This window comes from Copadichromis virginalis, linkage group LG14, assembly GCF_057382275.1.
Source record: "Copadichromis virginalis isolate Kocher_CV1m ecotype Utaka linkage group LG14, C_Virginalis_male_GT1.1, whole genome shotgun sequence".
Taxonomy (NCBI): domain Eukaryota; kingdom Metazoa; phylum Chordata; class Actinopteri; order Cichliformes; family Cichlidae; genus Copadichromis; species Copadichromis virginalis.
Window position 1 is genome coordinate 20,424,154 of NC_140631.1, and position 17,268 is coordinate 20,441,421.

Sequence of the window (17,268 nt, forward strand, 5' to 3'; positions counted from 1 at the left end):
GCCTGGAGCCTGGGGCTCGCTCGGGCCACTTCGGAGGTGGGTTGCCCCCGGCCTCTCGGCCTGGGGCTCGGTCACTCAGGCACAGCTGGCTGCCGGCGGAGGTCACGGGTGCGTCACTGCAACTCCCCCTGGCTTCTGCTCCGCGGCTGCTGAGTGAGCCCTCATCTGGGACTCTCCTCAGCTCTTACTGGGACAGTGGCGCAGCTGCCCCTCTGTTGGTCTTCCTTGGTCTCTTGTGTTCTGGGGGCCTCTGGATGTCTGGAGTTTTGATCTCCTCCATACCTGCTTCATACCCTGGAGGACGGGGCTGTGGCCCCCCCACACTCCCTAGCAGATCGTTACATGGAGAAACCTTTGGAATGCAAGCATGCTGATCCACACAGGTATGCACACAGGTGCACACACGGGTATTCACAGACGCGGACTACAGCTTTCTTGGCTGCTGCCTCAAAGCACATTGTGCGCTGTCTATCTTGCGTGATGCACAATATCGTTTATTATTTAGTATCTACTGATATCTACTGCTAGCTAGTTTATTGTGATGGTGCTGGGTTTTTTTTTATTATGTTGCTCTTTGTTGTTTGCTTTCTCTTCTGTTTTTTTTCTCCATACAGGTGACCCAGGTGTTTTGTTTTTTTTGTTTGTTTGTTTTTTTCTTTCTTCTCCCCCTTCTCACCGTCTCTTCTCCCCTTTGGTTTTCTCTCTCCCTCTCTTTCTTTCATTCTTTCTCCCTGTCCTATCCCCCAGTCATGTCTGTCCCTTATAAAAACAAAACACAATAAACACCATTTATGTCTCCAGAAAAAAAAAAAAGTTATGTGTGTTGCAGGTATCGGTCTAGTTATGCTGTTCTTCAGTTGGTTGCTGTCGATCTTCAGAGCCAAGTACCATGGATATCCATACAGCTTCCTGATGAGTTAGTGCTGATCAGCTCCTCCAGAGTCAGAGCAAGTATAAGTCAGAGGACAGACGTGCTGCAGGGTGCTGTCCACAGCATCTTTGATGAAAAACTGTTTGTCAAGCCATGATTTGTCCTCTGATCTGTTTAATAAAGTCAGTACATCATATACATACGGTGCCTTTTACAATATCACAAGTGGTTCCTTTACAACAACAGAGCTCTGATCGCTGCTGTGCAACATGAACAGTCGTGTACCAAAAGGTGTCTTCTTGGTCTGAACTTGGGCCAAATTGTTTGATTTGTGATTCATTTCTAACCTGCAGACTATGTTTTTGTCTTAAAGTGCAGACATGAGTCAGGGCTGTTTAGTTCTTGTTGCTGAGACCTCAGCAGACATTACAGTCTGTTGTTGCTGTGACTCTTAGGATCCAGCAGCAGTAATCTGTGTGCTATTTGTACTAAAAAAGTTTTGTTAAAACATCAGTTGAGACATATATGGATCTGCACTTAACGTTTCTTTTTTTTTATGTACAAATGCTTCCCTCCTTTAGTAATACTCTGCTTGGTTTTTACTGAGTTTTTACACTTGTGTTGCAGTTAGGCAAACAGTCAACAGAGAGCATAGTTTTGATTTTAAACCCACATTTAAATTTAAATGTGATATTTGATTTATTTGCCGGAGTAACTGTTAAAGTTAGCTCTGTTTCTGGAACAGAACCGCTTCCTTTGTTTGGGGTTAACAAACTAAACCTGTTGTCGGCATCACGGCCCTCACATGTAAAATATGATCTGTAGAAAGAAAAGTTACTTTCATTACATGGCTCAGTAAAATCCCATAATCAGTAAAAAAACAAAACAATTTAGGCTTCTGTTCTGGCCATTTATGGCACCACCAGTGAAATGAAGAGCCTGAACTCCCAAATCATTGAGAAATTTATTTACAAAAAATCAAAATACAATTGCAGGTAAAAAAAAAAAAAAAAAAAAAAAATCCATTTCCTGAAATACCATTTAAAATCGATTAACTGAGAAACATGTACATATAATACAAAGATTAAGAAGCAAAACAAACATGGAAAAAGAATGATGAACTGTTAAAAACAAAGTCCCGATGAACTATTTGTGGGTGAACGGATGTGGGGGGCTTGACCAGTCATCAGACTTTCATCCTTCGCATCATCTGTAAGTTTGAAAGAAAAGAAAAAGACAAAGATTAAACCAAAACTCAGGAAAATGCATTTCAGCAACACTGCTACAAAACAAGATTTAATAACATCTGAATACAATAAAATGTTGTTGCACATGTCAGAAATAAAAACCACACCCTGTGCTGTTGTCCTTTCATAAACCACTGCAGTGTCAGATGTTTACCTTGCGAGCGCTGGCTGTCAATCCAGGAGACTTTGCAGATCTGCTGGCAGCTTGGGGAGATTTCCTCGATCCTTTCGTTACCACTTGAGGTGATTTAAAGTTTCCAGTTCTCCCAGCTTGTCTCACACCACCACGTGAACTCCCCGATGGCATTTTTTCCTGGTGCTTGCGTGCGCTCGTCTGAGCAGGCGACTTCTTCAAGCTGTCGCCTGGGGATTTACGTGCAGAGCTGCGCAGCTTGTTCAGATGTTTCTTCAGGTAGTTATTGCTTTTAGGGGTGTTTTCGATGGTAAACATCATTGACTGCCTCCGCTCAGCCTGAGAGTAATGCAAGTGAAACTTAGCAAAGCGCTCAAAAACAAAGTTTTGTCACAATTTTGTGTGAGCTAAAATTACACTCACTGGGCTGAGGGCAGCACGAAGAGTAGAGCTCGAAGGACCACTGCTCACGCTCCTGTTTTTCGGGGTGAGTGGACGAGGGAAGCAGCTGGCTTTCATCTTTTTCTTCAGGTTGAGATAAAAAGCAAACATAAAGTTACATTTTAAACATTTTTCTACTTATTTTGGATGACTATTCAATAACTATACAATATACTATCCACCAGTAATAGTATACCACAGTTTCCTGTTCATGGTTCAACCAACCTCAGGTGAAGTTTGGTGTAGGGACAATGTGGATGAAGGCTGCTTTGTGCCTTTTGGGCTCCTCAGCTGATAGGAGCTGGCGGTCCTTGAGGGTAGCTGGCCTGGCATCAAGGACAGACGGTCGGAGCGAGTGCCGGCAGCAGCACCCACCTGCCCCAACATGAGTGACTGTCGATGTGAGATGAGGGAATCCCGCAGCTGGCTTGGAACCATGGATGCTCGGCGGATTGTGTCTGACGGGTCACCTGTACGCAGCTCTTCGTCTGTAAAAACCAATGGACCGCTCCTTCCAGTCTAGAAGAAGAAAGATTTTAGTGCATTCAGTATACAGACGTTTAATTAGGAACAAATGGTAAATGGCCTGCATTTGTATAGTGCTTTACTCAGTCCCTAAGGACCCCAAAGCGCTTTACACTACATTCAGTCATTCACCCACACACACATTCACACACTGGCGATGGCAAGCTACGTTGTAGCCACAGCTGCCCTGGGACGCACTGACAGAGGCGAGGCTGCCAGACACTGGCGCCACCGGGCCCTCTGACCACCACCAGTAGGCAAACATGGAGTTAGTATCTTGCCCAAGGATATTTGGATGCAGCCATGGAGCCAGGAGGCAGCCTGGGATCGAACCACCGACCCTCTGATTAGTAGCTGACCTGCTCTGCCACCTGAGCTACAGCCACCCAACACACTATTTGAGAAATTTGGCATCCAAGTTCTTTTCTTATCACCTCAGACTCAACAGGGTAGCTGCTTTTTAGGTGAGGCAGACAGGCCTTGTTCCTGGACTGGAGCTCCGCAATCCTCTGCCAGTCTTCAGGTCCACCATCAGGCTCGTTTTCTGCTCCAACGCAGAAGGTACTGGTGGCTGAAAAGAAACAGATGACGCAAAACAGTTACACATACACACAAATCTCAGGTTTTACAGTTGTTACTATGAACGTGCAGCTCCAATTTCAGCTTCCATCAAAAACAGTGATTCCCAAAGTGTGGGCCAGCGTCCCCTTATGGGCCACAAAGGTACTGCAGGTGGGCCACATCAGTAACAGAAATTTAGCTTGAAATCACTCACAAATACAAGTTACATACTTATATAAATTTAGTTATATAAAAAGTGAATTATAACTAGTAAAGGGAGGTGGTTAGTTGAAATAATTTTAATTAAATAATCTTTACAATTGTAATAACTGCAATTATATTTCTTCCATAATCAAGCAGCCTGAGTTGCTCCAACTATACAGTAATTTAATAATGTTATAACTGCATTATAAATAATGCTGTTTCTCTCTGAAGGCTTATTAGAATTACGATTTAAAACTTAAATGAAGTTCCATCACGATTCTGCAACTCTTTCCTTTCAGGAGGGAAAACTGATCCTTTTACTCACGCTGTACATGGATGGTGCTCCGTCTGTACCCTGGAAGCCCAATGAGTTGGTCGCTGGCAGAGCTGGTCCTTCTGGCGGGAGTGTCAAACAGCTCCATAGACACGGGCCGGGCAGAGTTTGCATTAGCGAGGTTTGGCTGGGAGCGAGCTGAAGCCAGGCTGTAGAAGGTCTCATCAGCTTCACCGCAGCCCGGGGTCTTCTACAGATCAGAAATCAACAGTCACAACTACAGTAATACTCGGATGGAAGTTTTGGGATATTTAGAAGGGGAAACGTTGGACCACTTAAATGTATTGTTAAGGTGCTGCGGTGAATTATTATGTGCTGCCAACAAGCAAGTGATGTACACAAAGATCTATTAGTCAACTAATCTTTTAGTATGATAGTTAAAACTTGAGACAGTGATTCCTTGTTAGAGAAAGGCATCAGAGAAATTTTAGAAACTGGTTAAATGAAACAATAACAATAATACTAGTAAACCTTCATCAGCATAGTGACTAAATTACATAAATAGTGAAGTTGAAACACCTGTAATTTAAAAAAAATACAGAGAATATTAAAAATGAACCAATTTTATCAGTGTGTATTATTGTGAACATGCAGTAAGCGTGTGTGAGTTTCCTCCACCTTGGTCATAGTGATGTTTATAACCTGTGTGGTTCTGCGGCGTTTGACTGACGAAGTTGGATTTTTTTGGGTTGAATCCATAATTTCCTCTGCACCGGTCCTGAGAAAGAAAAGGAATTTGAAAATGAAAGATTTTGAAAGCAATTAAATCAGTATTGTTTCTAATACATGAAATACAATTTAGACACAATTATCTGTACAATTGTGTCCTATTCAGTTTTATACATTAAAATTACATTTAAGAACAAATGTTAAAGGGTCTGAATAATAAATTATTTTACTACAGTAACCAGGAAATAAAGTACTCACTCCTTAAAGGAGTAAAGAGTTGCAAAGTGTTTCGTAATCGCACAATATTAGGGGACAAGATATAATCACTGCTAATTCTTAAATTTTGTCTTGATAATAAAACACGTCTTGGTAAGATCACAACCAATCTAGAGCTAAAAATGCGTAAGGAGTATGACCACAAAAGCACCTCTTGACTTGTCTGGTGTTTATAGGAGTAAAGTACAAAGTTTCCAGTGACTCGGCCTTTAGACCCCAGCGTTTGGCTGCCAAGCGTTCTGAACTGCGAACAAGTGGTGTGCTGGATTCATCGGGCGCTGAGAGTTTTCTGAAAAAGTTTGTTTTAAAAAAAAGAAAGAAAACAATGTGCATTAATCACTACCCCCACTAAATCTTTCCAAATCCAATATAACACTTTCACCTTCCACACAGTGAGTGTCTGCATGTATAGTTGTTTTTGGGAGAACTACCACAAAGGTGATATTCAGAATTCTGGCAGGTGTTTGTGTGTCTAGTGGGACATATTGTGTTTTGTCAGTACTACAGTAGTCATGAAACATCACAGGTGTGTCGTTGGGATTGAAATGAAGTTTGAGGATGTGTGTAGGAACACAGAGTGGAGGCATGTCAGAATTTATGGGCCACAGCCCCTGAAACATGAATATCAATTTGTCATCCCATTTGGATTGTTTTCCATTTGTAATGCATTACTGCATCATCGTGTGAGTCATGTAATGCATTTTAGTCCAAGAACACACTGACTTCAGCTGGAGCCATCCTGTACAAGGTGGGCTTCAGTTATCTGTTACTCAAGTCACAGCTTTTAAAAGATTTTGCATCTCCTCTTCTTTAGAACACCAATCTTTTAACTTTGTTCTGTGCGTTTAATTTATTTTCCCGTCTGTTTGGTGAACAAGTCCTATAAAAAGATTCTGAGAAACCTTAACCCAACACTTACCTTGTGGAGTTTAGAGAGTCTTCCATACTGCTCTGGTCCAGGCTATCTGAGCTCATAGCTCTCTTCACCTGTGCTCTAGTGCAAACCCCCGAGTTTGAGTAAGGCACCTCAAAGAAACACGAGCTTGTTGCACTGCCTCCATTGGCATGAATCTTATTCTGTACTCTTAAATTCTGGTCAGCACAGGCAAGCTGAAAGTAAAGAAATTGTGACAGAACGGGTTAAAATGCTAAAAAAATAAAATAAAATTCAGGTGTGGTTTTAATTTCTTCTATGTTTCTGCTTATTGTGTTCAATCGTCATGCTTTAAACTGCAATACTAACCTGTGCCTCCAAGCTGGCCACCCTGTGTGAAAGTGTCTTCTCATTGGCTTGAGCCTTGTCCAAATCAAGCTGAAGTACTTTCTTTTCCATTATCATAGTGTGCATTTCATGCTCTTTAGCTTCAAGAGAAAGCTTGAGAGCATCCACTTCTTCTTGGCTTTTCTGGAGAAGCTGCTTCTTGCTGTTGTAATGATTTGCAGCCTTCTCCATCTGTGGTATTCAAAACACATATCTTAATTTTCTAGTCCAGATCATTTATCTCACACACAAAAAAATTCTCATGAACAAAACAATTATATTAAGAGATAAGCAGAAATAAAAATGATTACATTCTCAAACAAATCCAAACAGATGTTCAGTCACAAGCAGTAAACTATATTTTGTAACAGTTTCTGGTCACACCAACCTGAGCCTTGTAGTGTTCAGCAGCCTCTGATTTAGTGGCAAGCTGTTCCTGCAGATCTCTCTTGATTAGCTCAATTTCTTCTGCTTTCTCTTGCTCTTTCAGCAATTTCTCATTCTCCATTTTCAGTATTTCCAGCTCTTGCTGCAGTACAGACTCAAGCTTCCGTGAGGCTACATTCTCCCTCTTTAGGGCCAGGTTGGCTTGGAGAAGTCTTTCCTTCTCAAAAACTATGGCTTCGTGATCTTTTTCTGCCTGGAGTATTCTAACCAAAAGCACCTGTTTTTCTTGGACAAGAGTATCCTTCTCTTTGAGTGTGGTAACCTGCATCTCCTGCACAGTCTCTTTCAACCTGATGTTAGTAACTTGTGTTGCTTCATGTTGTGTCAACTCTGCAGCTGCGGATGCAAGCTGTTGCTGAAGGAGGTTTATTTGCTGAGCAGACTCTTGCTGAGTTTCAACTAATTTCTGCTCTTTGGCCAGAAGCCTTTCCACCTCCTCCTTCAAATCCTGGATCTCATTTTGGAGAACATAGGTCTGTTTGGAGCTCTCCTGTTGTATCTCAGCCACAAGTTTCTCACTAGCTTCAGTTTCAGCTTTTGTTTTTTGTATCATGTTAGCTTGAGCAGTGACCTCCTCTCTGAGTGTGTTTATACTTTGGTCTTTATCAGCTCCAAGTGTCTTGACAACTGACAACTCTGCCTGAAGGACTTTAACCTTCTCCTCTGCCTTTGTGAGAGACTCTCTCATGTCACATACTTGGTTTTTCAGAGTTTCGATCTCTTGTTCTAGCATGTCAGAGTGGATTGAGCCCTCTTTTCTAAGTGTGACCAGTTGTTCTTCTTTGGCCTCGACCTGCTCTCTCAGCCGCTTTACCTCATCTTCTGAGGTCATCATCATGTTTTGTAGAGAGTCCTTTTCCTGAGAAAACTCAAATTCCTTCTGTTTCAGCAGGTTTTCTTTAACCTGAGCCTGCTCTGTTGCAGTCTTCAGTGATTCATTCAAACACTGCACTTGACCCTGAAGACTTTGGATCTCATTCTGTAGAGCCTCTGACTCCATGTAGTTGTTGGTCTTCATCTCATCTACCTCAGCCTCTTTAGTCTGGATTTCCTGCTTCAGTCGATTCACTTCTGCTTCAAGAACTGAAATTTGCTTCCTAAGCTCTTCAATCTGCAAAGTGCTTTCCTCTTGCTGTTTGGCCATTACAGCTTCTCTGGCTTGAGCGTGCTCCTTGGCCATCTCAAGAGAATGGGTCATGCTCTTTATTTGGTTGTTCAGATCATCAAGCTCTTGCTGTAACAATTCAGAGCGTGTAGAGGCCTCAGTCTCTAGCAGAGCCATCTGTTCCTCTTTTGCCTGGACCTCATTTTTCATTCGCTTCATCTCTTCCTCAGAGGCAAACAGTTGTCGCTGCAACAGCTCTTTCTGGACGACGCTCTCCTGCTCCTGTTTTTCAAGTGCAACTAGCTGCTTTTGAAACTCGTCCTCTGCCTTTGTGAGAGACTCTCTCATAGTATTCACGTTGGATTTTAGAGTTTCGATCTCTTGTTCTAGCATGTCAGAGTGGATTGAGCCCTCTTTTCTAAGTGTGACCAGTTGTTCTTCTTTGGCCTCGACCTGCTCTCTCAGCCGCTTTACCTCTTCTTCTGAGGTCATCACCATATTTTGTAGAGAGTCCTTTTCCTGAGAAAACTCAAATTCCTTCTGTTTCAGCAGGTTTTCTTTAACCTGAGCCTGCTCTGTTGCAGTCTTCAGTGATTCATTCAAACACTGCACTTGACCCTGAAGACTTTGGATCTCATTCTGTAGAGCCTCTGACTCCATGTAGTTGTTGGTCTTCATCTCATCTACCTCAGCCTCTTTAGTCTGGATTTCCTGCTTCATTCTATTTACTTCTGCCTCAAGAACTGAAATGTGTTTCCCAAGCTCTTCACTCTGCAAAGTGCTTTCCTCTTGCTGTTTGGCCATTACAGCTTCTCTGGCTTGAGCGTGCTCCTTGGCCATCTCAAGAGAATGGGTCATGCTCTTTATTTGGTTGTTCAGATCATCAAGCTCTTGCTGTAACAATTCAGAGCGTGTAGAGGCCTCAGTCTCTAGCAGAGCCATCTGTTCCTCTTTTGCCTGGACCTCATTTTTCATTCGCTTCATCTCTTCCTCAGAGGCAAACAGTTGTCGCTGCAACAGCTCTTTCTGGACGACGCTCTCCTGCTCCTGTTTTTCAAGTGCAACTAGCTGCTTTTGAAACTCGTCCTCTGCCTTTGTGAGAGACTCTCTCATAGTATTCACGTTGGATTTTAGAGTTTCGATCTCTTGTTCTAGCATGTCAGAGTGGATTGAGCCCTCTTTTCTAAGTGTGACCAGTTGTTCTTCTTTGGCCTCGACCTGCTCTCTCAGCCGCTTTACCTCTTCTTCTGAGGTCATCACCATATTTTGTAGAGAGTCCTTTTCCTGAGAAAACTCAAATTCCTTCTGTTTCAGCAGGTTTTCTTTAACCTGAGCCTGCTCTGTTGCAGTCTTCAGTGATTCATTCAAACACTGCACTTGACCCTGAAGACTTTGGATCTCATTCTGTAGAGCCTCTGACTCCATGTAGTTGTTGGTCTTCATCTCATCTACCTCAGCCTCTTTAGTCTGGATTTCCTGCTTCATTCTATTTACTTCTGCCTCAAGAACTGAAATGTGTTTCCCAAGCTCTTCACTCTGCAAAGTGCTTTCCTCTTGCTGTTTGGCCATTACAGCTTCTCTGGCTTGAGCGTGCTCCTTGGCCATCTCAAGAGAATGGGTCATGCTCTTTATTTGGTTGTTCAGATCATCAAGCTCTTGCTGCAACAATTCAGAGCGTGTAGAGACCTCAGTCTCTAGCAGAGCCATCTGTTCCTCTTTTTCCTGGACCTCATTTTTCATTCGCTTCATCTCTTCCTCAGAGGCAAACAGTTGTCGCTGCAACAGCTCTTTCTGGACGACGCTCTCCTGCTCCTGTTTTTCAAGCACAACTAGCTGCTCTTGAAACTTCTCCTCTGCCTTTGTGAGAGACTCTCTCGTGTCACATACTTGGTTTTTCAGAGTTTCGATCTCTTGTTCTAGCATGTCAGAGTGGATTGAGCCCTCTTTTCTAAGTGTGACCAGTTGTTCTTCTTTGGCCTCGACCTGCTCTCTCAGCCGCTTTACCTCTTCTTCTGAGGTCATCATCATGTTTTGTAGAGAGTCCTTTTTCTGAGAAAACTCAAATTCCTTCTGTTTCAGCAGGTTTTCTTTAACCTGAGCCTGCTCTGTTGCAGTCTTCAGTGATTCATTCAAACACTGCACTTGACCCTGAAGACTTTGGATCTCATTCTGTAGAGCCTCTGACTCCATGTAGTTGTTGGTCTTCATCTCATCTACCTCAGCCTCTTTAGTCTGGATTTCCTGCTTCAGTCGATTCACTTCTGCTTCAAGAACTGAAATTTGCTTCCTAAGCTCTTCAATCTGCAAAGTGCTTTCCTCTTGCTGTTTGGCCATTACAGCTTCTCTGGCTTGAGCGTGCTCCTTGGCCATCTCAAGAGAATGGGTCATGCTCTTTATTTGGTTGTTCAGATCATCAAGCTCTTGCTGCAACAATTCAGAGCATGTAGAGGCCTCAGTCTCTAGCCGAGCCATCTGTTCTTCCTTAGCATGAATATCTGCATTTAGCCTCTTGATTTCTTCTCGAGATGCTGTCTTCTGCTTCTCGAGTGCTTCCATATGTTCAGCACTTTGTTGTTGAAGTAGCTCTATTTGTTGGACATTCTCTTGTGTGGTTTTATCTAGTAAGTCTTGCTTCATGTGAATTTCCTGCTCCGCCTGTTTGAGAGATGAACTAAGGTCTTCCACTTGAGCTGTTAAGATCTGGATTTTGTCACTGAGAGTTTCTTGCACATTAGACTTCTCAAGAAGTAACTTGGCAAGCTCTTCTTCTTTGGCTTGAATTTCATCTTTGTTTTTGTTAGTTTCATGTGTAAGAATGTCAACTTCATCTTTGAGACTGTTAATTTGTTGCTCTTTAACAGCCAACAGAGAAGTAGCAGCAGCTAACTTTGTCTCAAGATCGTTCACCTTTTCTTCAGTCTGATGAAGAAGATCTTCCTTTGCTTGCTTAATTTCCTGTAGTTTTTTAATTTCTTGTTCACAAGCAGCAATATGCTGTTGTAGCCTGTCTGTCTGCTCATTTTTTTGCTCCTCAACCTGCTCAAGCTGAAGCTTAAGGACTCTGATCTCTTCTTGAAGAACTCCCCTCTGCTCATGTATCTCCTTAATTTCTTGGTGGCATTCCTCCAGTTGCTGAGTTTTAGCATGAATCTCCAGCTCAGCCTTTTTCAGGGAGAAATGTGTAGTCTCTAGCTCATTCTTCAAACCCCTGATTTCAGTCTCCAACATTTCTCTCTGGCAATTTAAGAAGAACCAACAATTATAATCAATGAAGTAGAAAATAAAATTTCCAAACTTAAACTGAAAATAGGGCTGCTCAATTAATCGAATTTTAATCACGATTACGATCTGGGCTTTCAACGATCATTAAAAATGACTGAGCACACCTCTCTGCATTTCGAACACGTGTCAGAGCAGCGGTCCACAACCTTTTTTGCGCCACGGACCGGTTTATGCCCGACAATATTTTCATGGACCGGCCTTTAAGGTGTCGCGTATAAATACAACAAAATAAAACTAGTACCAGTACCGAAAAAAAGAAAATTTATTCATACCACACGTGAAAAGACCAAGGAAAACCGAGTAAATGATAAAAATGATAACAAAATAATGCTGAAAAACGATAAAAACCCTGAAAACTATACATTTCACACCTGAGCCTCAACTCTCGCGGCCCGGTACCAAACGACTCGGACCGGTACCGGTTCGGGGACCGCTGATTAAGAGGACCCGAGGGATGCTCGGAAAGCTCAGCAGAAGTTATTTGGAGAGGAGAGTGACTGCCGTTGGTTGAAAAGAGAGGTAAAAAACTTCAGTGGTGTGGAAACATTATGGATTGGCGGAGTCAGACGTGGATCAAGTAGACACAGTGTGTAAACTTTGCTACAGTGTCGTAGCTGCACCACAGAGCAACACTGCAAAGTTCACTAAACATAGATGTTTACATTTTTCATATTGCAAACATTTGCACTGTTATCAGTATTTTCACACTATTTTATATTATTTTTTGACAATCTTTAAAGTCATTATTCAACACATTGTTATTGTTAAATAAATATCGTCAAATAATCGAGATCTCAATTTCAGTGAAAATAATCGTGATTATCATTTTTGCCATAATCGAGCAGCCCTAACTGAAAATAAACAATTCAAGATGTTTATCGCTTACCATAATATTTTATAAATTTTTTATATTTTCAATTAAGTTTGCTTTTAAAATTGTTAGCTTTTACATATAATTACCTCTACTATGGGTCCCATATTTTCCCCAACTTCATCCTTACTGGCCTTGCTTATTTCATCCTCCAAACAGGAAATCTTTCCTTGAAGGATTTGAATTTGTTCTGTAAGGAGTTCCTGAGAAATGAGAAAGGGAGCAGCTTACAGTAAATTAATTTGTATAAAACCCAACATTTAATGAGAGCAATGGAGAAATAAGATTACTTACAGTCAACACAAAACTAATATAACTACTCTTCTTTATTTATAATAAAATAGGCAGACATGAGCATTTAAATGTGCTTTTCTTCTGAGTCTTCAACAGACATGATGTTTCCTATTCATTGTCCTTTTTGCATTCAGATTTCTCTGAATGACACAGGAATGCATGTTAAACAATATCTCTTGTGAATCTATACCTTTTGAGCAGTTGCTTGGTTGAGCTCAGACTGTAGATTGTTTCTTTTGTTTCTCCACTCCTCCTGAGCGGACGCTTGACTTTCCGTCAGTCTACCAACTTCTGTCTCAAAGGCGGCAAGCTGTGAGCACACAGCTCTCACCTGAGAAAATTTTTAAAAATTAAAAAGGTTTTTCAAATCCATGTTTTGATCTCAAAACTGACACAAAAAAACTCCTCAATACTTTAAAAGGTTTCTACTAGTGAAACACTCTCCAGAAACATGAAATGCACATGACCTTTACTGAATCCTGTCATGAGTGAGAATTCACTATCACAGATTTGCCTCAAAAGGTTTGGAAGCCGTAACAGCAGACACGTTCATTAGATCTTTAGTGTAATTAAGACACCCTCAAGAAAAAAAACAAAACAAAACAAACAACAACTTAAAAACAAACAAACAAAAAAAAACCCCAGAATATTTTGCATGTTATTACCTGAGAAGAAAGCACACCGTTTTCATCTGCAAGCTCATCCACTTTGCGCTCCATGAGTGAAGTGTTTGTCTTGAGGTCTTTATTTTGCTTCAGCATCTCATTAAGACGCTTTTGTAAGCTGGAAAATAAATAAATAAATAAAAAATTTACTTTAAAACACTTCTGTACAAAGGTCTTGAAGTACAGACTATTAGTCTGTTGTACAGAATTTAGTCTGTTGTTAGGGGGTTGCTAGGCAACATGATGACAAAATATTGTGTAACTTTTGTGGATAGAAATTAGATGTTATGGTTGTGATATTAAAATGATGATTTTATAGGTAGGGATGGGAATCGAAACCCGGTTCTTGTTGAGAACCAGTTCCCACTGTTTCAATTAACTGGAAGCCTAGGCTGTGAATCTCTTAAGATCTCACTGTTGGGTTTGTAAGGCCATGTTACTCCTAAATTTCTATCTTGTTCAAAGAGAAGATATAAAACAAAGTTATAAGCTAATCGACCTGTGTGTTCTTCTTTTTTAAAAACAAGAATCGATAAAGAATCAAGTTGTTAAACAGAATCGAAAAAGGAATCGGAATCGTGAAAATCTCATCAATTCCCATCCCTAGTTATAGGTTCATAAATCACTGTTCTTGGGTACTTACTCATCGTTCTTGATCTCAAGCTCATTAATTTGTTCTTTGGTAACATGCTCCTGATCACCTTGTTCTTCCTTTAGTTTATCCAGGCGGTACTGCAACTGGTTAATGCGAGACTCTGGGAAAGAGAGAGAAAGAAAACCAAAGCACGAAGCAAAGTCTACTGAAAACATGACAAGTATAAAAAGCTTAAATGAAAATGCAGACAATCTTAGACAAATATGAGTGGTGCTTTAACAAGAATTTTGCCATTTCTCAAGTCTAACAAAATGCAAACCATACATTCAACAGATAGTACCTCTTTGTTCAATGAGCGCAATCTTGCTGGCCAGCTCCCTCTCCAAACTATCTCGGTAGTCTCGCTCCTTGATCATCTGTCGCTGCATTTTCCTCAGCTGAAATTTCGGTGTGTTCATTACATCCTCCAGAGGAGAACTGCTGTGTGAATTAAGCAGATCAGAAAGGTAAAGATTTTCAACGAAATGATGACAACCTGTGGATTTTCATCATGTATATTATAAGATAATGTAATACAAGGAAGATTGGATTAACATAATCCATAAAACTGAATAAAAATGAATATTGCAACATAACCTGAAAATATTTAAGTCATATCTGGTACCTGACTGAAGAAGAAGCCACAGTTTCTATGTCCACAAATTTAATTCTACTGGTTCGGTGGAAGAAAGGAGACTCATCACCCAAGAAGGAAGAGATGCTTGACATGTTGGTACCAGAGGTGGCTGCTGATTGCTCAAATATTTCTTGAGAGAAAGTCAAATCTGAGACAAATATTGCACAATAGAGTCAAGCCAATTAGTTAGTTTGTTTTGATAAAAACTTCTTATTACAGTCTACCTCGGAGGGGAAAAACAAAAGTGACATATTTGCGACTTACGTTTTCCTCTCAGATGAGCGTCAAGTTCCTCGCTCAAATAAACACAACCCTCACTCTCCATCACAAAGGAACTAGTTAGGTGTGCTAGTTCCCGCTAGCAGAGTGGGAATAAATAAATACACACAGAATTAAAATAATAGCACCAAGCAACTCATGAGAAATGAGATGAGATGTATAAGTGTGACCACAATACACCAGCAGCTCCCAGCTTACCTCCACATCGCAGTCCAACATGTTCAGAGTGCAGTGGTCATTCATCATATCATGGTATACAAGCAACAAAAGCACCTAGTGATGTTGCAATAAAAAAGTATGATAAGTGTTTTCTTTGGGCCTTTGAAAAGAAAAATGAAAAACAAAGAGGAAGTTTTTTACCTTTGAAATTTCAGCTGTTAGGCTGATGCCATCTCTAATGTGGTCCCAACGCAGAGAAGAGCTCTTGCTTGCATTAAATCTGCAGTCCCCTAAACAACAAAACACACACATGCTCAGGTCAGTAATATATTTATCTCCCATTATAATAAAAATGGTACCAGTGAGGAAGTTTTACAGTGAGGCTCAGGAAGAAAAGCCAATGATCTTTAAACATGAAGGTCAGTTGCTCACATACTGAAGCGTCCTTGTGCAAGACACTAAACCCCAAACTAACACTTATCCACTAGAGTTAATGTGTGTTATATGAATGAGTGAATTTGGCTTGTAGGCTAAAACACGCCCTGTAACAGTAGAAAAGTGTTAAATAAGTAGCAGTCCATCTACCAGGACACAATCTGGATCCCACCCAGGAATGCAGGGTGTGTCCAAAGGTGCAAAATATCTGTTATTTAAGGGAGAGAAAACAATGTGTTTAAAGTAAGGATGAGCTCCAAGTTCCTACATTAACACTTTCTGAAATACAAAGCCGTTTAAGCCCAATCAGACCATGAAATCCCCTTTGATCATATGTACTTCAGTCATTGGTTTGGAACAACATAAGCCTCAATAAGCTAAAGTGCTGTGATTCACCAGCTGGAGCCTTTATTACATATATCTTGTATTAATATCACACTCGTACAAAAAGACACTCTTTTAAGAAGTCTCTCCAGAAAGAAACTCACTTTCTAGAAACTCTGCAATGACTCTGAACCGATCCTCAGTTGCATCATTTAGACAGGGGATGGGCTGCTTTTTCCTAAAATGACAAAGAAAAAGAAGAAAAATATAATAAAATAAATGTCTGTGAAGGTTCTCAGTCATCCAGGTCATCGTAGTCAAAGGAGCTTGCAAAGAAAAGCGTCTGGACTTCTTAAGTTACTTGAAGACGTTTCACCTCTCATCCGAGAAGCTTCCGAGAAGCTTCTCGGATGAGAGGTGCAAGGAAGTAGGAGCTCTATATTTTCCAAAAAGCACACAACCAACACGTTTAACACCCTGTCAGTCGCTGACACTCCCTGTTTACACAGGCTAAACATTACACCGCATTGCCAGCATACTTACAGCATATAAACAAGTCTAAGTAAGATCACTCCGTCCTGCAAGTCATCGATGGTCAGCTCTGAGTCACAGAGTTTTAAACTGTTCACCTATAAAATTATAGTTTGGAGAGAAAAAAACAAAACAAAAAAGGGTGATTAAAACTTTAAACATTAGTGCAATCATTTCACCGTAATGTCCACTAACATAACTCAACTTACCCAGGAAAGTAAAGACTTTACAGCCAAGTTCATCTCCATCTTGGCTGACCCTTTATTCAAAAAAGGGATTTGCACTCAGGAAACTATAAAACAAAAAGCTATGTTAAATACTTGCAAGCTATCCAATTAGCACCGATTAACATTGTTGCACGACATTTTTTTTAACTACTACTACTACTTAACAAGTACCTGACAATAATATCTACACTATGTTTCAGCAAAGTTATTTTGACCATAATGTTTTAAAACACCAGCTGCCGACCTACTGTTGCGTGCGAAATAGAGCTGCCAAAGGGTTCAGTAACGTCTATTAAGTCGAACGGTAGTAAAAATCGTGACTCACCTTAAAGGTTAGCAATTCTTGCCACTTGTACAGCAGTAGTCTATAGTGTAACTTATTAGTGTCTGAAGATACGCCTGCCTGTCTACAGAACATAGAGTTACTGGTAGAAAATAAACAGTCCCATGTGAACTACCACCAAATTCAAAAAGAGACGAAGAAAATTGAACCAGCCAATCCGTTTACACATATACTCGCGTCTGAAAAATAGGCAAAGTTGATTGGTTTACAAAGCGGAAGTTGTTCTCGATCATGTCCGGGCAACACAGGCACTGCGGAAAAGTTAAATAAATAAATTACATCCTATCTCATTTTTAAACACTTTATTTGACCTCCATGTCAAGTGATATGAGTTACGGAAAACGGCGAAGGAGAATTTGTAAGGGCGTAAGAGAACTGCGGCGTTCGTTCGGCGTCTCATGTTGATGACGTTTGCCAAGGTGAAACTACAATCTTCCGAGGAAGGACTACAAGCGCAGCTGTCAGAACGAATTGATGACTTTTGTTTTGGGTCACTATTGTTTAAACGTGGAA

At 40.9% G+C, this 17,268-nt stretch overlaps 1 protein-coding gene across 3 annotated transcripts; it reads right to left on the reverse strand.

Moving 5' to 3' along the window:
- Positions 1-1,816: 1,816 nt before the first annotated feature.
- Positions 1,817-17,044, reverse strand: LOC146693863 (uncharacterized). 3 transcript variants are annotated; one of them, XM_085429826.1, is made up of 24 exons: positions 16,738-17,044; positions 16,395-16,477; positions 16,198-16,283; positions 15,819-15,892; positions 15,097-15,185; positions 14,935-15,009; positions 14,722-14,815; positions 14,446-14,605; positions 14,122-14,261; positions 13,830-13,941; positions 13,187-13,304; positions 12,712-12,852; positions 12,317-12,430; positions 6,911-11,308; positions 6,505-6,714; positions 6,181-6,371; positions 5,413-5,550; positions 4,935-5,034; positions 4,308-4,503; positions 3,652-3,788; positions 2,918-3,211; positions 2,675-2,776; positions 2,273-2,590; positions 1,817-2,081 (listed from the first exon to the last, which is right to left on the reverse strand). In XM_085429826.1, exons 2-24 carry the CDS (start codon positions 16,431-16,433, stop codon positions 2,058-2,060), a joined length of 7,350 nt encoding a protein of 2,449 aa, XP_085285952.1. In that variant the 5' UTR covers positions 16,434-16,477; positions 16,738-17,044; the 3' UTR covers positions 1,817-2,057. The 3 variants fall into 3 exon arrangements, with proteins under 3 accessions (XP_085285952.1, XP_085285951.1, XP_085285950.1); XM_085429825.1 differs by having other exon boundaries at positions 4,308-4,506; positions 14,122-14,258; positions 16,738-17,043; XM_085429824.1 differs by having other exon boundaries at positions 4,308-4,506; positions 16,738-17,043.
- Positions 17,045-17,268: the final 224 nt, after the last annotated feature.

What these genes read in the sequence shown, in the direction of transcription:
- LOC146693863 (XM_085429824.1), bottom strand. Translation starts at nt 16,433, where the DNA reads ATGGAGATGAACTTGGCTGTAAAGTCTTTACTTTCCTGG. An exon ending in AACACCAGACAAGTCAAGAG is followed by an intron (nt 5,035 to 5,412) that starts GTGCTTTTGTGG and finishes TTTCTTTCTCAG; the next exon opens with GACCGGTGCAGAGGAAATTA. An exon ending in GAGCACCATCCATGTACAGC is followed by an intron (nt 3,789 to 4,307) that starts GTGAGTAAAAGG and finishes GTTTCTTTTCAG; the next exon opens with CCACCAGTACCTTCTGCGTT.